Here is a 22555-nt window from a genome sequence, read left to right as displayed (position 1 = left end):
GCTCTCCTTGAACTGGCATCGCGAGACCTACAGCCACCAACACCCTTGTGCGGCTCAAATCCCAGCCCGAGACAACACTCGCCCATGGTAAACCCTGGAAGGGCTGGAAATGTTTATAGAGTGCCTCACAACTGGTCTGGGAGAAACTGGGTGGACTTGGAAAAATATTTGGGAGGGTACAAGGCCAAAAGAGATGTTTTATCCCCCCATACCAAGGGATGGCCAAAGCAAGGCTAAGCTCAGCTTCAACACAGCCCCACCGCTTGCACCCTTGGCTAGACCTGGCAAGGAGGAGGAAAAGGCAATGGGGAGGAGGACACGAGGGGGAACCAAGGCACCTGCCTATGGCACAGGCAGCTCAGAGTGCCTGCTGCATACAGTCAGACAACTTTGAGCAGCTTCACAAAGTCCTTTCATAAATCAGAGCTGGGAAGCACAGGGGTAGGACACACACAAAAAAACTTAGGAAAACCCCAGCTTTGGGAACACAGCCTTGCACAGAGAAGGCACCACTGTTCCTGGTTCCCTTGGACAGCCACCACTCCGTGCAGTGACCCTTGCTGCTGCTCCCTGAGGAGGTGTGACACCAGCAGCTGCTTCCAGGATTGATTCAACCCAACAAACGGGATGGGATTTCTCACAGGACCAGGACATGGAGCAACCGATCTGTTCAGGGCTAGGGAATCGATGACACGCAGAGTCCTTGGGTACACGTATGGTGAGGATTGTATTTTGGAGCTGACCCCCAACATTTGGAGTCACCATGGAAAAGGTGGTGACAGCTCAGACTAGCCAGGGAGGCTGTGGGGCACCTGAACAGCAGCCAGGCCCCAGGTCAGTTTTATCTAACACTTGGTTTCAGGATTAAATATAAACCAAACACCGAGAAGGTAGCAAGTCTCAGTGACCGCATCTGAGAGAGGGAAAAGGCCCTGCCAGCTTGTGAGTAGTTTGCTGAAATGGTAGCAGAGGCTAAGTCCACAGTCATCATTAATTAAGTCATATGCTTCAGCCTTGGCTTCACTTTTTCCCTTGGGTCTAGGAAACCAGAGGAGAGGGCAAGCAGGCCTCTATCATTCGATTTCTTTGGCATGTTAATGCATTCCTAAATTAATCATCATCAAGTGACAATCTCCCCTTCATCTTAACAGCCTGAGCAGTGGCCTGAGCAAACCTGCTGGCGTATGTGAGGCAGCTGGAGCCTCAGAAGAGCCTCTGATGAAAACCAAAGCACTTCCCATACGGAAGAACTCCCCCATCTCTTACTCTCTCTAATCCAAACCAGCTGTACTCCTGCTCTGCTCCCAGAACCACGATCCAGGGGGCTTTGTGGGGTGAGAACCCAAATGAAAGAGATGCATCATCTTGTGAGCCAGCCTAATCCACCACTGGATCTGGCATCAGGCTATGTGGGAAAGACAAATTCAGCTCAGGAGAATGCAGGGACCTGTAAAGTACAAAGGCCTTTCAGGGGCTGCAACCATTAACAGCCACCTAGACTGCTCCAGGAGGAATCTGATCTAGTTAAAAATCTTTCACTGGGAGAGGTGGAATGAGAAGGCAAATATCCCAGTGGAGGGGTTGAGGAAGGTGCCAGGACAGCCACAGCACCACACAAACAGGCACTTGTCTCGCTCAGAGCCTGCACTAAGAAACCTTTTCTTCAGGGAGAAGGTCCTCACAAAAAGTCTCTATGTATTTATACTGTTCTTCGAAGTACACGTCAACGTCTATGTTTGTGTTTCTCCCTCTCATTAACTCCTTAGGAAAATATTCCCAGTGGGCTATTGTTCCTTTATTTGGAGATAATCTAGCCAGGCACCTTCTGGAGGCTAAATATAGAAAGTCTCTACCCTTCTGCACTCCTATTTGAGGATCTAAACTAAGTTCTGTACACTTGGTACCTGAGTCTCATGTTTTTTTGCTGTTCTGTTCACTGGAGAGGGAAGAGAAGGCCAAGAGATTAAACCCAAATTTCCTAAGAGGGAAAGCTGGAGCTATTTACATAATAGTTGCAATCTCATGGCACAAAAATAGCTTTGCCATGTTCCCCTGTGCTGATTTAAGGACACTAAGTGATCACCTAGAAATGAAAAATAAACACTTAATTCCCATCAAACATAATTACCCAATATTTCAGCCTGGGATAATAACTACAGCCAGATATCATCGTGTGTATGCCTGGACTCAAAATAAGCCCAAACACACCTATCAGCCACCAAAATAGCAGCAGGAAACATTCTTTTCCCAATTAAATAGTCTCTCAGATCAAAGTCATTAGCAAAATGAACACGGACTTCAGAGCACATGGAAATGGCATCAATGTCAACACTTCCCTGCTGGCTTTAGGGTCATGCCAAGCCCTGCCTGCCCCATCGCGCATATCCCGAGTGGGTGCTGCTCAAGTCACCAACACCTCTGCAGGAAAAGAAGGGCAGCTCCTCGCTTGGCTCAAGGCGTCAGTGACATCAGCCCCAGAGCAAGGAAAACCCGTCCTCAACACTGGGATCTCCACGGGGGGGAGGGGGGAAGAAAGTTTCCAGGTCACCTCTAGCACTGAAAAGTGTAACAAAAGGGATCGTTCTGGTCTCTACCAGGAGGTTTTGGATGGCTGCCAGGGAGAGAAGGAAACGAGCTCAGAATGCGCTCCTAGGAGGGGCAAGATGTGCAAAGCTCAAGTGGAAATCCTGAGATTTCAGAGGGATCTCCTGGCACCAGGCAACCAGGGCTGAGTTCAGGAAACAGCTCCTGCTTCAGTCCCCTGCAGAACACGCAGATGACACTGGACATCTGGGCTGGACTTTCCTACCCAACAACAATTTCTGCTCCTAGAGCTGCTTCAATCCAGAGATCAGAGCTCTGAGCAGTAAAATGAGGTGTAAATAACCTGATGGAAGTGCTGCTTTATTTTTCACGTGGGAGAGACCCAGAGGAGCTGATTTAACTAGTCCATGCAGTAAGCAGCACAACTGGGATTAGGGTAATGTCACCTGACATGCTACTGGTCCTTATCCCAAGGACACCTCTGCTCTTCCTCTGCTCCCTGCCAGCTACAGTGCATCAGATCCTGTTCATCATCGCTTCCCACACAACCCTGAAGATCTGCAAACCACCTCAGCAATGTCAGACAGGCCTCAAATACTGCAGGTAGGGCAGAGGAAGGTAGGACTGAGCCCTCTGAGGGGTGCTGCAAGGCCAGGCTTACCTGTCCAGTAAAAATGTGGATAAATAATCCCTCCCTGACCATAACGCAAGCACTCAGACAGGGAACGGGTCTGACTCTGCTGGGGCATCATTGCTTAATTTTGTTTTTTTTGAGCACAAGTGTAAAAAAAAATAAAATTAAATGAAGATAATGACAGAAAAATACCAGCAGGGAGCCACAACATCTTCAATAGCAACCTGAGAGAGGATGCAAACAGCAGGAAAATTAAATCTGCAGACAGTGCTAAACAGGGAGTGGGTGACAACAGCGCTGAGAGAGAACAGGAGACAGACAGGAGGAACATGCCATGGAATCATGTAATCGCAGACCGGATTGGGTTGGAAGAGACCTTCAAGACCATCCAATTCCACTCCGCTGCCATGGGCAGGGACACCTTCCACTAGACCAAGTTGCTCCATGCCCCATCCAGCCTGGCCTTGCACACTTCCAGGGATGGGGCAGCCACAGCTTCCCTGGGCAACCTGGGCCAAGGCCTCATCCACTCACAGCCAACAATTCCTTCCCCATATCCCATTTAACCCTGCCTTCTGGCAGTAGGAAGCCATTTCCCTCTGTCCTGTTCCACCAGGCCATTCTCCCTTGTCCTTGTCCAAAGTCCCTCTTCAGCTCTCTTGAAGCCCCTTTAGGCACTGGAAGGGGCTTTAAGGCCTCCCCAGAGCCTCTTCTCCAGTTCCCCCTCTTCTCTAGGCTGAACAGCCCTAGGACCAAGAACAGACCCAAGACCAGGAAGAGTCTCCCTTGCCAAGGGGAACAAACAGTAACAAGAGCCAAACCAGCCTCCATGGTCGCCAAAAAAGGCTGGACCACCATCAAAACACCATGAGCAAGCCAGGGAACTATTTCATCCTTGGGAGGTGGGTATAACCTGCAAGCATGGCTCACCCTGCACTTGTGAAATGATTTCTTCTGGAACATGCAGGAGCTTCACAGAGGAGGTGGTGAGGAGGAGAGGTATGAGTCAAAGCACAGCGCCTGGAAAAGCTCCGTGGCAGCTGAATCCCCGCGAGGTCTCTGCTCTGCATCACCTCACTTTGCCTGCTAACACACCTCTAGGAAATATCCCATGTTTCTGCATGCCAGAAGTGGGGAAAACACATCATTTTCCTTCCCTCTCCCCCAGAGCCACAAAGGATCTTTGCACACCAGGAACTGGCTGGAGACCAGCAATCACTGTGCTGACACATGGTTCCTGATGAACCTGGGCTGAATCACCCACGTGAGCAACAGGGATTTACTCCTCCCAGTGAGATCCAACTCAGATTCCTGAGCTGGCACTGCACACTTTGTCATTGTGCTGACATTTGCAATTAAATTCAGCTCAGCTTCCTTCACAGGCACTTGCTGCTCATGAGAGCCCACAAAACCAGACATTTCCTCATAAAGCAACTGCAGAAAGAGGCTCAGACCTCTGGATTCAAGCTTACCAGTGAGGGAAATGAACACTGCTTAAAGCAATCCTGGGAAAAAATGGACAAAACCACTGCAGAAAGGCAAGAAATTAGGAGTTATAAGTAGTTTGCAATGTGGGAGCAGCAAAAAGCCAGTGAAATATAGCCTGGGAAGTGCATGGCACTGAGGAGAGAGGGAAATCTCTCACGAATAGGGTGGATAACAGTGCTCCTTCTGGAACACACTGCTCTTCCTCCAGTGCCTCTGGAGCCAAGCAGTGCCAGCAAACTGGGAGAGATTTCCAGAGAACATGGCTAATATTGTGAGGGTCCTCCATGGGAAGGTTGAAAGCCGGTTACCAACAGCGCAATTCCCAGACCGGAGATGCTGTCCCAGTCATTCTACCAATGCCTGAAGAACACATCCACAAAGGAAGAGAAGGAATTGTGAGTGAGAAAATTATTGTGAGAGATCAGGATGTATTTCTTCACCACTCTTAACAGACAGCAGAAGATTGTCAAGAATCTTCATTTAAGACCAAACTGTAAATTAGTGGATGCTACAGAAGAAAATCCCTACACTGGCCCCGGTGTCCCTTCCTCTCTCTCTATCAATGCTTGTTCCCATACAAGGTGAAATAGTCCTGTAGATTTTATGGTATTCCAGTCCCAAAGCTCCCTCTGCTGCTTGTACTCCAACCTCTCTGCCTTTCTCCCGTGACTAAGAGACACAACCTCACCAGGTTGTCTCCAGGCATCCCTTCCTTCCCTTTTTAATGGTGGATCTAACAGTTACCAGTGTCCTCTCCCAGTCTCCATAACCTTCCCAAGGTAAGTGTGGCCTCACAAAGCCACCTGGCAACACTCTTAGCACATCTGGAGGCAAAGCACCGTCACCCATGGGCTTGTACGGATTAAGATTTCTCAAAAGACTCCTGATTTCAACCTCCCTTCACTACACATAATCCCTCTCCTCCTTGAACCCTTCTCCAGGATCTCTGGGAGATCTTTGCTGGTGAAGCCTGAGGTGAAGGCAGCCTCGATATCTTAAACTTATCCTGTCCCTGGACACCAAATCACCTGCCTCATTCAGAAAAAGGCCACTTAAATGTCCCTTGACTCCCTTGGGAGCCCATTGTACTCTCCAGTGTTCCCCCTTCCCTGTATCCATGGGTTCCGGATGTCCTCTCTGCAGGGTCTCTGTGAAGACCATGTGGCTCACTTCCTCCCACAGCTCCTTCTTCTCATGCCCTAACCAGAGCAAAACTCACAACTCACCAGTTAGGCCACACAGTGTGATGCCACCAGTGAGGCCATTGTGACCTCCAGCTCCAGGAAGAAGCACCGGGCAGATCCAGCAGCTACAGGCCATGATGGCTTTGCATGGACCAAGCCACTCTCCCCTGTACCAAGGCAGGTGATCCCATTGGCACCGCAGGGGAGGGATAAGGTCCTATGGCACAGCACCACCATGGCTGCAGAGTTTTCCATATTTACAAGCTGTATTGAGTTTTCAAGCCCCTTCGTGTTCTCTGCCACACAAATAAATCCCTGCAGTAACTTCTGTCTTCTCTCAACACAGTCTAAAATCTCCACTCAATGTCTTCTCCAGAGGCGAGTTCCACCACTTTAAAAGTCTGCTGGTTAATGCAAGCTTGGAAAGGGTTACTTGCTGTACTCACCTGCTCCTGAAATTGCTCTTGTGATAAACAATCCATCAGGTCCACACAGCCCAGGAGGCATCCTGAGGGATAATTGCTTGGAAATTCCACATCTGCAGTCAACAAAATATGCCTTCAGGGGATTCACATCCCTACACACACAGGTGGGATCTTCCAGCCCACTGTGCCCTTCCCCCTCCTCCATGCACCTCTGCTTTTTTAGGCACAAGAACACATACAGTAATTTTAACAACTTATGCTTTTTCCAGCTCAGGATCTTCCCCATGACAGGACCAAGGCTGGAAAATTTAATTTTATATACAGCTTTTCCTGCTTCTGACAGGAATGCAGAAAGCAAAGCAGAGAGGGATTTCTGACACTGTTCATTACATGGCTCAATGTACCAAATCATTCAAAGATCCAAGGAGAGCTCACCTTTCTGGAGCAGCATTCTGTAGGTGGCCTCCAGTTCAGCGATTTCCTGAGGGGAAGGTCTTTTAGCAGTAGCTGCAATCCACAACCTCCCTCGATGAGATGTGTACCAGGTCCTGCCCTCCACCCTAGAGAACAGAGGAGAATTTTGGACTAAAATTCCAGCAGAGATCGCCCACATAGATATATTTTTCAATCAAATACACCCAATTCCTGATGCTAAGCTTTGCCCTGATTATCCCCCCTCAAGCAATGTGGCAGGACCATGAAGAAAAGCTGATATGGGCAAAAAATGACATCACAAATAAAGCAGAGCATGTGCCCATGGCTGGAGAGGACATCAATTCCCAGGAAAGCCAGTACACATGGGCAGGACAATCTGCTCACACAATTGCCTTACGAGCTTCGAAAGTCACACAGAGCAATCAAGGGAGCACTAAGGGACCAGGCATCTGCATGGAGCAGTCAATGGAATTCTGCAGCTGTACTGGAGTGGCTCCAGCATCCCCAGAACAGCTTAAGATTTACAGCATCTTTAGCTTGGGAAGTGAAAAGGCTTTGCCCTCTAAAATAAAATAATTCAGTGAAGGGAAAAAAGGCTCAGGAAGATTCTTTGTTTTCCATTAACAGCAGGAGACCTTGGTACCTCTTGGTACCTCGATTCCCAGCCCACAGAGGGAAGGTAGTGCCAAGGGGAATGTGTCTGTTTGGGTTTTATTTATACATGGTGCCATTGTTGCCTTCTTTATAAAGACCAAACAGACCAGAATAACATATTTTACACTATCAGCTTAATTGCTTTTCAAATTCCACACAGGTGTGCCCCAACTACAGCTTAGAAATCTCAGCCTCTCTCTACATTCATGCAGTGGGAAGAAACTTGTCCCTTCCAGGTTAGATACTCGCCCAAAAATATACTCTCCAGCTCCTCAAACCATAAGTACACAGGAAGAGGAAGCACAGGTTCCAAACCTGGAACTATCACAGCTACCAGTGACTGCACAAAGCCAATGGGTCCACAGAAGCGGAACACAACTTTCCATCTCCCTGGAGCAGGAGCTGCCTGGGACACCTTCACCTTTTGATTCCTCTCACGAGCAAGGAAGCCCAAGGCTGGTGCATGCTGAGGCACCAACCATCATCTGAGATCTCCTGCAGCTCTCGATCCTGAATCCGCAGCCTGTTCCGCTCCAAGACAGACTCACTTTCAGCATCCATGGAATGAATATTTTTCCTTTGCGGGAGCAAACCAGCTTGGTCCACCCACTAGAGTGTTCAAAAGAAGCAGGGAAAAGGTTAGCACCTCTCCAGGAACAATGTGTATCAAGTGCAAATCCTTTTTGGAGTTTTCCTTCACTTAAGGATAGAAGTATTACCCTTGTGCCCTTTGGAAACAGAATCTGGCAGAGCAGGCTTCATAAAATAGAGCTGAAAGGGTGACAAAGCCTTATTATGACTCTCAGAAATTGTTGTGTATTCCTGAAAAGGAGGCAGGAGGCTAAAACTCCCATAAACCAACACACCAGGAGCAGGAAACAGAGCAGGGCATTGGCAAACCTTCTCTGGCCCAAACAGAAATGGCCAATGAGGGACACAGAAGAGGAAAGAGGGGGTGAGACACAAGGGGAAAGAGAGGGAATGGCTTCCCACTGACAGAGGACAAGGTTGGATTGGATATTACGGGATGAAATCTTTACAGTGAGAGTTGTTAGATGTTGACACAGATTTTCTAGAGAAGTTGCTCCATTCCTGGAAGTGTCCAAGGCCAGGTTGAACAGAGATTGCAGCAACCTGGTCTAGTGGAAGGTGTCCCTGCCCATGGCAGGGGGTGGAAAAAAATAACGTGTGAGGTCGCTTCCAACCCAAACCATTCTGTGATCCTGTGGGGTACTAATAGGTACGCTAGAATTGAAAATTCTTAAGCTCAACTCTCCCAAAATGAGTCATTACTCTGGAATAAATCATTTGAACCCCCACTGACCAAAGGAGCAGGTTGGAGGAGACGGGGATTCACCAGGACACCAGAATTCAGCATTGCCTTTGCCTCCGAGTTCCTGCCTGGCTCGCTCAGAGCACCACGATTAATGGCTTCAATGGTCTCATCCAGCCTGCAAACACAAACAACAGCCATGAAAATTCCCTGTTTCCCCTGGCAATGTCTCCTTTTTCCACACACAAACACTCTCAACCAAAGCAGTTTTTCCCCACCTCTCTCAATGGTTTCCTTGCTCAGTCTGATTTCCAATTTGAACAGTCACTCATCTCTACCACAGAAACTCAGCTTGGTGTGAATTTGAGCTGAATTGGTTCTGTTGAGACAGGCCTTCTGCAACACCTCTTTCCAGGGAAGCTTTAATAGGCATGTCAGACCACTATCCCTGAGGATTTCCACCTCCCTGCTCTCAGGCACGCTGCCAGCGCTCACTCACTTGCTGTGGTACTCAGCCATGCTGTTGTCCTCCTCCAGGATCTGCCGGCCTGCGAAGTCAATGGTGATTTTTTTGGCAAGCCGAGAGGCATGGCGCAGCTCCCGCAGCTCCTGCTCTCTCTTCTGGAGAGCTTCCCTCTCCTGCTTGGACAGCCACTGGTTGGAGTCTGTGGCAAAATAATCTGACTCGTCATCAATGACCTGGGTTCGCCGCACGCTGTGAGGAGCAACCAGCACGGCAGAGGATGAGCACAGTGGGACTAAGATAGAGTACTGACCACCCCAAAACTGCCACTAACCTGCTCCAAACCTGCCCTCCAACCCACTCCTGTTTGGTCTCTCCAGAGAGCTGGAATTACAGGGACACAAAGGAAGGACACCAAAATGGGATCCGTTCCAGGGGCTCACTCTTGTTCCACTAGACACCATCGTTAAGGTGTCTGTGGCTGCAGCCCTGGTTTCAGAAGGAATTTCCAACATTTCTGCAAAAGGCAGCTTGCCTGACAGGCCACTTATGCTATTTCATGACAGCCTCTCCCCTGGTATCTTACCTTGTCCTGTCAAATTCCAACAGCTTGTCTTTGTGCTTCACAGCCATCTCCAGGCCTGTTTTGAGTCTCGCTTCCTGGCGAGGCAGCAAGTCCTTGCTTATGGCATCCAGATTCCCTGAACTTTCAGCACCTGAGATGGAAAACACACCATAGCCCTGCAGTTGGTGAGTTCAAGCCCAGTTTGGGTGCGCCAGGGTTCATATATACCCCCCAAACCAAATGCCATACCAGAAGCTAAAAGAACAACCTTGCACCAAGACCAGCATCTTTCCAAGGAGGTTGAAGTCCTGATTTTCCCTCGAGCCCATTTCACAGACTCCTTCCTTGGAAGAGGAGGAAGCACTTAAATACTACAGTGACAAGGTCTGGGTACAGTTTAGAGAGAAGCTCTTCATTGATTCTCTTTCATCCCTCTCTAACAATTTGGGCAGTCAAAATTCTGTCCATCACCAGCCACAGGCCTTGAGTTATAGAATCACAGAATGGTTTGGGTGGGAAAGGACCTTAAAGACCATCTCAATCCACCTCTCTGCCATGGGGAGGGACATTTTCCACTAGACCAGGTTGCTCCAAGCCCTGTTCAACCTGGCCTTCAACACTTCCAGGGATGGGGCAGCCACAGCTTCCCCATAGAGAAGAATTTCTTTCTAATATCCAACATGAATCTCTCCTCTTTCAGTTTAAACTGTTCCTTTTTGTCCTATCACTCTCTGCTTGTCTGTTAAGTCCCTCTCCCTCCTTTTCATAAGCCCCCTTTAGGCACTGGAATGGGCACTAAGTTCTCCCCAGTGCCTCCTCTTCTCCAGAAACCAGCTTTTTTAGGAGTCCCCTCCTAAAAACCAAACCCTCCCCTACATGTTGTTACCCCCACAAAGAGACCCTTGCCCAGGACAAATCAGTGCAAATTCCAGGGATGTCCAGAGCCTTCTGCCTGATGCTGTTTGTGCCTATTGCAAACAACATCCTCCCCTGACACACAGGTTCTCCAGCCCAGCTGTTGGCAGAGATGGAGAAATCTATTCCCAGCAAATGCTCTTCCTTCTTAACCTTCCTGGCAAAGGCCCCAAACCTAACCAAGCAAACAACAGGGAACAACAAAAAAACCCACAAAAGGTTTGCCCAAAGCCCCAGTGGCACAAATCAGTGTATTCCACCAGGCAAACAAAGCCTTCATTGCAAGCAAACAATTGTCTATGTTTCCCTGTGGTCACTGATCCACATTTTTTCATTCCCAAGACAAACAGCAAACCACATTTCATTTTTTACTTACACAGATAACAAAGCAAGAGCTGGCAAGAGCAGGAGGAAAGAGAGATCAAACTGGTAAGGAAAAGGATCCTGAAGTAGACCAGGATCTCTGCAGGGAAGATGTAACATTCCAGCTCTGTGACCAGCCGGTGTTCAAAAGGACTTCCAGGCCCTCCTGCCATCTCAGCAGCTCTAAGGAGAAGAAATATTCCCCCATTTCTTCAGCAAAGTGTATTTTTCCACCAAGAACACCATGACCTTGGATGCATTTCAGCTAAACTCAGACAAACATTCCCACAATGCACAGGTCTTCGCTGGGACACTGGGTATTATTTCCTCTTGCTTGTCTTGGCTCTGTTCCTATTTTTAGCTCCCAAGATAAGTGTTAGACAAGAAGAGCCATTAGGAAATATTAACCACCACCTCTGCAGACCCAGCACATCAGATAGCAGCACTTCCACAGCACACATTCCACAGAAGACTTATCCAGTTCATCTGATTGATTATGGAATGCCTAAGGAGCAGCCTTAGGGCCTCAGGGTAAGGACATCATACACTGCCATTTGACACTCGCAGTTGTCACCACTGCTGAAGCCCAGGAATGCTGCGGAGGCTTGCAGGAAGGATCCAAGGAGCCAACGTCCAATCCATCCTCTAAATATTCCCCACAGACACCGGGCAGTAATGAGGGCAAGCGGCTCAGTGAAGTCTGAAGCAAATAACATGCACAAACTGACTGGATTCACTCTATTCCAGGTATGGAATTGCTACTGACCTGCCATGAGCTTCTTCAGCAGCTTCTGGCTCTTGTTGGAATCCCGCTGAAGAATGTCCTGCTCTTCTTTAGTGCACACCTAAGGAAAAAGAGGAAATGAAGACTTGGGAAGGCCATCAACAACCCTTAACTCAGAGGTGTTCTCTCTTCGTTGGCCACTAGCATTTAAACTGACCTTTCAAAGTAGCAACAAATCTGATTTAAAACATTTTGTCCACCCAACCAATATTTTCCTCTCACACAAAGAGGAATTTCCTCTTATCTGCCATTAGTAACTTGCCCCCTTTCTCCAAAAGGTGCCCTTTAAACAGAATATGGGTGTAACAGGTATCCTGATGGACTTATCTTGCACAAGCATTGAAGAAAAGTCAGGACACTGGCCCTGGCTGCGGCTCCTGCCCCTGACAAGGCAACCAGGGCTGTGCCCAGGATGGGGCTGAAGCTTTGCAGATATTTTGGACACTGGTGTGATGCACAGGAGACTGTCAGAAACCAGACAAGCTCCAAACTGATACAAATGATGAGGGAAACCTCCTAAGAGGTTCCTTCCTGCCCAGCTTTAAAACTTTGCTAGAGGAACTTCTATTTAAGAGGCTAATCCATCAAACTTCTCCAGGTCCAAGCAAGTCCAAATATCCCTCTGGGGACTCACCAGGGCCCCGCAGAACAGGCAGGGCCCAGAGCCCTCCTGGGCGCAGACGATGCGCCCGCACGTCAGGCAGTTGTTGATGAGCTTGTGCTTCTGGCCCAGGCACTCACAGGCATGACGGCCTGGGATGAGCACGGCCAGCCTGTCCTGCCCCTCCTTGGTGTACAGGCTGACATATTTGGGCTTCTTCTTACAGGAAATGCTACTGCTGCCGACACCACTGCTGCTCTCCTGGGCCTGGAGAAGCAAAAAAAATAAACAAATAAACTGTACTCAAAGTGCCAAACTGGCAGCAGAGAGTGAGCACTGACCCCTGGGCAGGCCAGGGGACTCACAAGTGTTATTCTGACTCACTGCAAGGAAACTTGGACCAGACCCCACACTGAACAGAAAGACAAGCTCAGGCCTGCCAGAAAAGCTCCAAGAATCCAAACAAATCAAGGAACAAGGATGTTGCTGATGCACTTTATGTTTGCTGCCTACGTGAGCTGGAGCTGCTCAGATCAAGGCTGCAGTAGCAGCTCATAGAGGCTTAACAGCTCCAAACAGCAGCTCAGCTACTTCCAGATTTATTTCCAAGGGTTATTTAGAGTATGGCAATGCCCTGGGAAACCCTGTGTGTGCCTGTCCCAACACAGAGCTATTGGTGGCAGTAGGGCCACTGCATTCACAGCCAGGGCACCTCAAAGCAGCTTTCCTGTGTCCCACCCGGCACAGTAACCACAGCAGAGGTTTTCCATGCACAGCAGGTTCAAGTATTGAGCTGCAAAATAAACTCTGCTCCTCCTTCTGAGACTTGGCCTCATTGATTCTGTGATTCACCTGAGTTTCACTCTAGTGATGCAGCATTTCCAGTCCCTTCAGTAAAGCCTGACTGGTTTTAGTGCCACTGCCAAATCAAAACAGGGCAACCATGAAAAAAAACCAAAACCAGATAAAGTGACCTTGGTAGAGCTCTCTCTGTTGTTTTTTTATTTTTAATTAAATTAGAGGATAACTGCAGGGCAATGGACCACCATTGTCCATTTTTAACTCTCCAATTCAAAAATGTAGGGTTTTATCTTACAAACACTTTGCAGCCTCCTTGCTCCAAAAACTTCCATCTAAAAACACGAATTCAAGTTCCATTCGTTACTCAGGTTCATCTCTGCCTCTCAGGGCTACTTTGTAGCTCTCAGGCTGCTACAAAGAGTAAGTTGACTACCACAGAGGAAGGCAACTACCACATCCTTGTGCTGCTTGAAAACAGCAACATTCCTTGAGATTTAGCATTTATGCACTCTTATTTTGCAGTTTCTTTCAGAAATATTTCAGCTGCCAATTCAAGTTTATTCAGCATGACTGGGAAGGTTTAAATACAGCAAGAAGGAATGTTCTATCCACTTGGTGGCTTCCTCAGTTCCCCACCATCAGACCTCTGCTTTAAAGAAATCCTTTTTATTCCCAGTTATAGCCTCAACTTCCTTCACCTGCTCTCTAATCCAGGCATTTGGGGGGAGCAAAATTCACCTTGACATGGATTTGCTACCTGTTGATTATTTTACTCCCCCTTATAAGGACAAACACACACAAGCTTTACCCCAGACTGCATATCATAGAATCATAGGATCATTCAGGCTGGAGAAGCCTTACAAGATCAAAGTCCAACCAGTAACCCAGCACTGCCATGTACCACAACTAACCCCTATCCCCAAGTGCCACATTCACGTGCCTTTTGAACACTTTCAGGGATGGGGACTCCACCTGTGCCAGTGCCTGACCAGCCTTCCCACAAAAAAATTTTCCTCAATATCCAACCTAAACCTCCCCTGCCACAGCTTGAGGTTGTTTCCTCTCATCCTGTCCCTTGGGAGCAGAGCCTGACCCCCACTTGGCTCCACTCTCCTGTCAAGGAGTTGGAGAAAGCCAGAAGGTCCCCCTGAGCCTCCTTTTCTCTAGGCTGAGCCCCCCCAGCTCCCTCAGCCACTCCTGGTGCTCCATACCCTTCCCCAGCCCCATTCCCTTTTCTGGACATGCTCCAACCCCTCAATATCTTTCTTGGAGTGTGGGGCCCAGAACTGACCCCAGGATTTGAGGTGTTGCCTCAGCAGTGCCCAGCACAGGGGGACAGGCACTGCCCTGGGCCTGTGGCCACACTATGGCTGGTACAGGCCAGGTGCCATTGCTCACCTGGGCATGCCAGCCCCACACATCCTGAATGCTCATTTCCACTTTCCAATCCCACCTTTATTGGTGTTTGATATTCCTTTTCCTGCACCTCAGGTTCCAAGCCTTCCCAGTGACATCCAACCACCCCAGTGTCCTCACTAGGCTCACCTTGGCCAGGTCCAGGGGGGTTTTCACTTCCTCCACGTGTGTGCTGGGCTCGGTGTACACGGGCGTCTCCTGTTTGTTCCTGCCTTTGCGTTTCCCCTTCTTCCCTTGCTCTCCAGCCCGTGGCACTTCCGAAGCCTCTGGAAGTGTGTGCAAGCACAGAGAGGCTGGGTGAGCACCAGCAAGGGAAAGATGTCCTCAGACTCTACTTAGTGACTAAAAATGGGCTTCAACCTGTCCTCATGACCAGGAATTAAACCATTATCCACGCAGGGGTTCATGGCATATGACTCTTTATAAATACAACTCAGACAAGCTTATTGGAGACTTTGATTCTTTCTTCCCTGTGGCACTCACCATCCTTCTTCCAATATGCTGGGAAAGGCTCAGAGGGCAGCTGGGAGGACTTCCTCCACCTGGAAAGTAACTCTTCCACAAACCAGCTCTTTTTCCCATCGGTGCCCTGGAGGAGGTCGATGACGTACTCCCGGATCTCATCCTCGTTGGTTATGGACAGGATGTACCTGCGAGGGGGCAAGGGGATAAACATGGGTAAGGGGCTGCTGTTCCAGCTCTGATCCAAGAGTTTAATGGCACAGGTGTATCATTTATCTCTCCTTTTCAGATCAGGTTTGTGGAGACTGTAGTAGGATCCTGGCAGGGGTTGGAATGCAATGAGCTTTAAGGTCCCTCCCAACCCAAACCAGTTTGTGAAGTAGCAGGCAACTGCTAAAGAGTTAACAGTGTGTCTCCAAACCTCTGTATCCTCATGGAAATAATGTTCCCAGAAAAGTCTGGAAAAGTGCAGCATCTGTCTCCAAGGACCTCAGGGGGGTTTCTGAAAACTGGTGGAGTAATTGGTAGTTCAGACAACTTCTCAGTGCTCAGACTTTGTTAGTGATGTTCTAGAAAAGCTTAGGGAAGCACTGGTGACTTCCATGTGCCAGCAATTAAACTGCTTTTCTAAGATAAACTTGTAGGCTGCCCTGCGGACTGAAAAGCTGGCAGTATAAAATGCTGTCTTACAGGCACTGCTTTCAATCAAGAATTCTCTGCCGAACCTCCATTTTCCCACCAAATACAGATATTCCTAAACTGCCTGGGCGGCCTCCCATTAGAATCAGCCTGGTACTGTCCTACAGGACAAGGAAACAAAGGCCTTTGAGTGCGTGATTCTGTGACCCCACAAACCCCTCCCTGCCACCTCCCGCCCCCCAGTGCTCTCACCCGACGGACAACCCTGGGCACACACCCTCGAGCGCCACTCTGACACACCCTGCTCCCTCTGTGTTGGACCGTGGAGGGGTGTCGAGGGGCAGGGGGGTCCCGGTCGCGCTCACCTCACCACCTCCTCGCCCACGTCCAGCCCGAAGTCGCCCCGCAGGTGTTGGACGCACCAGGCCAAGAGCGCGCTGGGCGCCGCCATCTTCCGCGGGGGGCGGGAAATGGCAGCGCACCGCCCGGCAACCACCGCTTGCCTTCCCCCCGGCAACGCACCCGCGGCGCGACCGTTCCGGGCCCGTTCACAGAATCTTAGAATTAACTGGGTTGGAAGAGACCTCCGAGATCATCAAGTCCAACCCTTGATCCAACCCCACTGTGATTACTAGATCATGGCACTCAGTGCCACATCCAGCCTCGTCTTAAAAACCTCCAGGGATGGTGAATCCACCACCTCTCTGGGCAGGTCATTCCAATGCCTGATCACTCTCTCTGTAAAGAGCTTCTTCCCAATATCCAACCTAAACGTCCCCTGGCAGATCTTAAACCTGTGCCTTCTTGTCCTACTGCTGATTGCCTGGGAGAAGAGACCGATCCCCACCTGGCTACAACCTCCTCTCAGGTAGTTGTAGAGAGTGATGAGGTCACCCCTGAGCCTCCTCTTCTCCAGACTAAACAACCCCAGCTCCCTCAGCCTCTCCTCATAGGACTTGTGCTCAGGTCCCTTCACCAGCCTGGTTGCTCTTCTCTGGACTCACTCCAGCACCTCAATATCCTTCCTGAACTGAGGGGCCCGGAACTGAACACAATAGTCAAGGTGCGGCCTCACCGGTGCTGAGTACAAGGGAAGGATCACTGCCCTGCTCCTGCTGGCCACACTGTTCTTGATGCAGGCCAGGATGCCATTGGCCTTCTTGGCCACCTGGGCACACTCTGGCTCATGTTCAGCTTCCTGTCAGTCAGCACCTCCAGGTCCCTTTCTGCCTGGCTGCTCTCCAGCCACTCTGTGCCCAGCCTGTAGTGCTGCAGGGGTTTGTTGTTCGTAGAGTCCGGGAATGGTTTGGGTGAGAAGGGACGCGAAGGATCATCCAGTCCCACCCCCTGCCATGGGCAGGGACACCTTCCCCTAGACCAGGTTGCTCCAAGCCAACGTGGCCTTGGACACTTTCAGCGATGGGGCTTCTCTGGGCAACCTATGACAGCGCTTCACCCACTCATAGGAAAGAATTCCTTCCCAGTATCCCATGTCGGATGCGGGTCGCGGGTGTCCGCGGAAAACGGGGCGGCCCCCACGCTGCCATTGGCGGCTGAGGGCGCGGCGGGGCCTGGGCGGGCCGTGCAGAGCCGGCATGGTGCGGACCAGGGCGGACCAGCGCGGCGGCGCCTTCCGCAAGGGTGCGGGACGGGGGACGGGACGGGGGACGGGACGGGACGGGACGGGACGGGGGAAGAAAGAGGCTTGGTACCGGTTGCCGCTGCTGACCGCCCGCTCTCCCCGCAGTGTTGGGCGCCCGCGCTCCCCGGAAGGCGCTGGGCCCCGCCAGCCTCAACGCGGGACCGCCGCCGCCGGTCAGGAAAGGTGAGCCCCTTTTCCTTTCCTTTCCGTCCCCTTCCCTTTTCTTCCTCCCCTCCTTCCCTTCCTCCCTCCTTTCCTCTCTTCCTTCCTCCCTCCTTCCCTCCCTCCCTCCATCCCTTCCTTCTCGCTTCTTTTCCTGTCTCCTTTTCTCCCTCCCTGCCTCTCTCCCTCCTTCTCTCGCTTCTTTTGCTGTCTCCTTTCCTCCCTCCTTCCCTCTCCCCTTTCTTCCCTCCCTCCCTTCCTCCCTCCCCTCCTCCCTTTATCCCTGCCTTCCTTCCTCCCTTCCTCCCCTCTTCTTTTCCCGCCTTCTTTCCTCCCTTCTTCCCTCTCTCTCTCCCTCCCACTTTTCTTCCTGTCTTTTTCCCTCTCTCCTTTCCTTGCTTCCCTCCCTCCTTCTCTCCCTCCCTCCCTCCTTGCTTCCTTCTTTTCCGGCTTCCCTCCCTCCCATCGCGGTGTCTGACCCTCTCCCCGCAGGTGACCGGCGCCCCGTGGGGCTGAACCCGGTGTGTGTGCGACCGGTCCCCGCCTGGCAGAGAAGCATCGGCGAGTTCCTGCAGCTCCCGCCCAAGGAGAACCGGGCGCCCGACGGAGCCGTGGCCGGGAGCAGCGGCCTAGGGTGGGTGTCGGGGGAGGCACAAATCCCTACAACTAGAGGGGAGGAGGAGGTGCAGAAGTGTCGCCCAGTGGGGTAACGGGATTGAACAAAGCTCAACGTGGACTGGCAGTTTTTAGTATGCCTGGGGAATTCTGGGGGTTGGTTCTGCCAAGCTTAAGCTTAACGTTCACTTCCTTTTTTAAAAAAAAAACAACAATTGAGGCTCCCTGGAGTGTGGCAGAGAGCAAAAACCACTTGCAGAACTGTCATGGGCCAGCTGGGGCTCTGTGGTGCTGCTCTAATGTGGATTATCAGAGAGTGGTCCGGGGTGTGATATCAAACAGCAAAACCCTGGCACTTCCCTAAAATTCCGAGAGTGACATTCCTGGGGACCCGAGAGGGGGGAGTGTTGGTGTCCTTGGATGAAACAAGTTGTGGTTAGTGTTCCTCCCTGACTGCTGTGAAACTACAATTTGTGAAGGAGCAGGCGACTGCTGAAAAGTTTACAAACTTTCAAAACTCCAAACCTCTGTATCCTAGTTTCCAGCAAAGTCCGGCTAAGTGCGACATCTGTCTCCAGGGACCTCGGGGAGGATTATGAGTGGGGTAACTGGTAGCTTAGGCAAGTTCTCAGTGCTCAGACTTAACTTCGTGTACCTACAGAGCACAGCGATGTTTCACAAAGCTTAGAAGAGCACTAAGCCACTTGCATGTGCCAGAGAATTGCTTTTCCAAGCTGAAACCTTAAAAATTAGCTTGTATCCTGCCCTACTGACTGAAAACATGGCAGTATAAAATACTGTCTTACAGACACTCTGTTTCCAACTCTCTGTTGAACCTCCATTTTTCTACCAAATGGAAATTCCTAAATTGCCTGGGGGGGGGCCCATAAGAATCAGCCTGGAATTATCCTGCAGGACAGGAAAACAAAAGCTTTTAAATGCATCCTACCTCTTGGTGAAACAGAAAATGTGGTAAGAAGAGAACACAGAATGTCCCCATACAAAACAATGTGCAGCTTCCCAGTGTGTTCTGGAAGAAGCAAGAGCTGTACTTGCTCAACTGCACAACTTCTTTGGTCAGTAAGTTAGGTTGAAACTCAGGTGTGAAATGGGAGTTATGCAGCTTCCAAACAAAGGTGTGGAACCTGTGTGTGGCCCTCCAGGCCAGGGACACACAGAGACCCTCTGGGATGTTTTGGTGTGGGATGTTTTCTTTCTCATTTGAAAGGAAACTCTGTGCTGATCCATCTGGGCTCGTAACCCTCGGGATAAAGCAGCTTCTGTCAGTCCTGATGCCTGAAGGTGCTGTCTGGGGCTAATTAATGTCATTTAGGTCACTCAGGTTCTGGGAAAAGGGATTTGTTGGCCTTTCAAACCTTTGATTGGGTTCTTTGAAATGCTTCTTACAGAGCTCGACCCCTCCCACCAGATCCTGCCGAAGATGGAGAGTCCTCTGAGGAGGAGTAGACATGATCTGACCTCAGTTTTCATGATAAACTGCTCCTCCTATTTGAGCTGTTTTTGGACACTTTTATAGTTTTTTATAATTTGTTATGGCTTACCTTCAGCTGTTGTACAGGACTAAAAGTCTGAGAGACAGCAGGAACACTGTGGAAAAATTAATTTATACATTTTGGCACTTAGCATTCAGTGTAAATCATTGGTTTATTTTTTATCTGGGTTTCCTTGAGTTCCTCGGTGCTTCCTGCATGTCAGGCAGCTTTTATCTTTCATCTTCTGATTGCCTTGTGCTTGTCCAGGACCTTGGTTCTGTTTTTAGAAAGCAGATCGTCTTTTTTTTTTAATACACTGAAGTCTTCTGAGCACACACCCCTGCCAAGTCTTCATTGAAAAAGCTGTTAATGAAGATTTTTTTGTCCAAAGATGGGAAACAGGATTTGGAAAGACCTCAGGGAGGTGGATGGGCAGATGGCACTTGCTATGACTAGAGGTGGAGTTTAATTAAAACAAACTGGATTGTTCTAAAGAATCAAAACCCCAAAAACTTGGAGAGCAATAAAAGGCTAAAACTAAATTAAACTTGTTACTGTGAAGTGCCTGAGGCTCCCACACAACTTTTGGGATAATTTATAGGAAAAAATTGAGTGGGTTCTTGTTATGGGTCTTAATCTTGAGAGTTCTGCTCCTGCTCTTCCTCAGAAGCTCCACAAATGATCAGAGTAGCACTGAGTGGATGAAAAGGGGAATTTGAGAGATTTAAATTTAGCACATGAGGGGAACTTAGTGGCAGCTCTAGCAGGTCAGCCTGGTGTGGTTATGGTGCGGAAAGTGGTGACTGCTGTCAAAGCCTCTTCCTAAAAAGTCCACGGATAAAAAGGAGGGATGTCACAGAAAAGCAGTTTGAGTTGGTTAAATGAGAAATAGCAAGTTGTGATTTCTCTTTAATAGAAATTTTTGGAAATTTTGTCAGTTAAGAGGAATAAGCTCATGGTAACATGCTGTACAAACCACAGACTTTTCTACCCTGACATGACACAAAACATCATCCCGGTGGCAGCTCCCGCAGCTGCAGCAGCACTGTGGGCGGCTCTTCCTTTGGCCATTTCACCTTCCAAATTAGCTGTATCCTCAGTCTCTATTTCTCCTCTGAAACTGCCTGGGAAACAGACAAAACTATTGGGCTCTGATCAGATCTGCTCATCCTGACTCCACTCTTGTTCCAGAGGGCAGAGTTAGATGGAAGGTTGGGAAGGAATTCTTGGCTAGGAGGGTGGTGAGGCCCTGGCACAGGTTGCCCAGAGAAGCTGGGGCTGCCCCATCCCCAGAAGTGTTCAAGGCCAGGCTGGACAGGGCTTGGAGCAACCTGGTCTAGTGGAAGGTGTCCCTGCCCATGACGGGGTGGAACAGGATGAGCTTTAATGTCCCTTTCAATCCAAACCAGTCTGTGATTCTAATACTTTTAAGCATCAATACCCCAGGCTGACCATAGGTGTCAGCAGCCTCTGCAGCTCCGAACAGAGGCTGTGCCAGGGACCAGGGCAAGGCTCTGCCAGGGACCAGTTTGTTTACTTAGGCAATGTGCAGGGAATGTATAAATGTATGGATGACAGACTGGAATTGCTCATTTCCTGAGAGTCTGTGCTATCTCACCAGGTAAGGAAGTGGCATCAGCAAAATCACGCACTGTGTCACCGGTTGAGTCCCTGTGTCCTGCTCAAACCCAGAGCAGTGCTGGAGGGACAGGAGGGGGCAGTGAGGGGAACCTGCTCCCCTAGTAGATTTTATTCCCATCCCAACACATGGAGTTTTCTGTCAATATTCCAAATTACTTATTTGACCCCTGACCTTGAGAATGTTGCAGCCTTGAGAGCACTAATGAGCAATAAACTGTCTTCAGCTGAGCCCCCTGCCCATGCTTGAAGGTCTTTTTGACCCAGGCTGAGCACATCCAGTCTTTTCCTGGGGGATGTTGTATGCACCTACATCACAAAGGAGAGCTCAGAGGTTCACCGCTGGCACAACTGGATATGTGTTTCCACAGGAGCTCACGGGTGCTCCAAAAGCAGCTGCAAAGTGAGCACACAAAGTGTTAGAAGATGAGATGGAAATGTTTAGGAAATAAGAATTCCCAGGGGTCTAATATGTTGAAATTTAAAGCTTAGGGGGCAAAATCATCTTTGTCTGCGCAAGAGAGAGCGATGGGACAGACGCCATCCTTTCCCATCCCCATAGCCTAAGGCTTTCCCAAGTAGGGATAGTCACAAATTGCTGTTGCTCCAGAGTGGTTTTAGCTTTTCCTGGCAGCCCCCTTCTCTCCTCGTGTCCGAACCAGGCCAGATGGCATGCTTCTGTTGGATGTAGCTGGAAGGAGGGATCTGCTCCTGCTGGAGCGGTGCAGGGGGCAGCTGGGTGGCGGGGACAGCAGATGTCCAAGCTGTGGGGAAGCAGCCGGAGGGGAGGGGGCTGGGCCAGCAGCTGCTGACCTCTCATCCCACCAGGGGAAATCCAGCACCAAACCTCAGGGCCTCATCCCCCATGCGAGGGGTTTGCATTGCTTTTTCTGACTTCCAAGGCTTTTCCTAAAAGAAAATGTCCAATTTATATTTCTGATTTTTTGCTTCCTCCTTCTCAGAATAAAGCCTTCCTGCTGTGGACTCTGAGTCTGCATTCAGGTGCTGCCTGCTTATATTATGGGAGTCACACTGGACTCCCTCTCACACCAGAGTACTATTAATTGTGGTAATTCCAAGCCTGGTCATGTGTAGTCCTGTGCTGGATTGAGCAATTACAGGGCTGTTTCCATCGGGAGAGGGGATGAGACCCTGGTACCTTCTTGCTCTATGTGATTGATCCTCTGCTCTCCCTCCTCTGCCAAAAAATGTCCTTTTAATCTTTGTTTTTCCTTGGGCTTTGATTTTTCCCTCTTTGCATGTTATCCAGAGGGATTCAAGGTCTGTGTCTGCAGGGTCCCCCTGCCCACGCTGTTGTGTTGGGGTGGTGCCTCCCTGTGCCTGATCCTCAACAGGAGC

The 22555-nt window shown here is 49.8% G+C and overlaps 2 protein-coding genes across 5 annotated transcripts in view; one reads left to right on the top strand and one right to left on the bottom strand.

The window, feature by feature from the left end:
- TRIP4 (thyroid hormone receptor interactor 4) overlaps positions 1-16709 on the bottom strand; it is a 45283-nt gene extending 28574 nt beyond the window's left edge. For 2 of the 4 annotated variants that reach the window (XR_007628097.1, XM_050308994.1), the window contains exons 1-11: positions 16012-16708; positions 15029-15195; positions 14675-14811; positions 12362-12595; positions 11710-11788; positions 9687-9816; positions 9137-9352; positions 8689-8815; positions 7786-7973; positions 6711-6835; positions 6297-6388 (exon numbers count right to left, since the gene is read on the bottom strand). Coding sequence is in view for 3 of the 4 variants with exons in the window: in XM_050308994.1 (XP_050164951.1) it covers positions 6297-6388; positions 6711-6835; positions 7786-7973; positions 8689-8815; positions 9137-9352; positions 9687-9816; positions 11710-11788; positions 12362-12595; positions 14675-14811; positions 15029-15195; positions 16012-16097 (1581 nt within the window). In the remaining variant the exon portion in view is untranslated. Of the gene's footprint in view, positions 1-6296; positions 6389-6710; positions 6836-7785; positions 7974-8688; positions 8816-9136; positions 9353-9686; positions 9817-11709; positions 11789-12361; positions 12596-14674; positions 14812-15028; positions 15196-16011 lie in introns of all 4 variants that reach the window. The other 2 variants (XM_050308996.1, XM_050308995.1) reach the window with 2 other exon arrangements.
- Positions 16710-17211: 502 nt separating this feature from the next.
- Positions 17212-20105, top strand: PCLAF (PCNA clamp associated factor). Its single transcript, XM_050308997.1, has 4 exons — positions 17212-17287; positions 17394-17471; positions 17943-18084; positions 19475-20105. Exons 1-4 carry the CDS (start codon positions 17242-17244, stop codon positions 19530-19532), a joined length of 324 nt encoding a protein of 107 aa, XP_050164954.1. The 5' UTR covers positions 17212-17241; the 3' UTR covers positions 19533-20105.
- The last annotated feature ends 2450 nt before the right edge of the window (positions 20106-22555 follow it).

This window comes from Myiozetetes cayanensis, unplaced genomic scaffold, assembly GCF_022539395.1.
Source record: "Myiozetetes cayanensis isolate MyiCay16 unplaced genomic scaffold, myiCay2020 scf14, whole genome shotgun sequence".
Lineage (NCBI taxonomy): Eukaryota > Metazoa > Chordata > Aves > Passeriformes > Tyrannidae > Myiozetetes > Myiozetetes cayanensis.
This window is presented reverse-complemented; position numbering and strand designations above follow the sequence as displayed.

Coding starts and splice junctions, on each gene's coding strand:
- PCLAF (XM_050308997.1), top strand. CDS start 17,242: ATGGTGCGGACCAGGGCGGACCAGCGCGGCGGCGCCTTCCGCAAGG. Junction 17,472..17,942: donor GCCGCCGCCGGTCAGGAAAG/GTGAGCCCCTTT, acceptor CTCTCCCCGCAG/GTGACCGGCGCCCCGTGGGG. Junction 18,085..19,474: donor GCCGGGAGCAGCGGCCTAGG/GTGGGTGTCGGG, acceptor TGCTTCTTACAG/AGCTCGACCCCTCCCACCAG.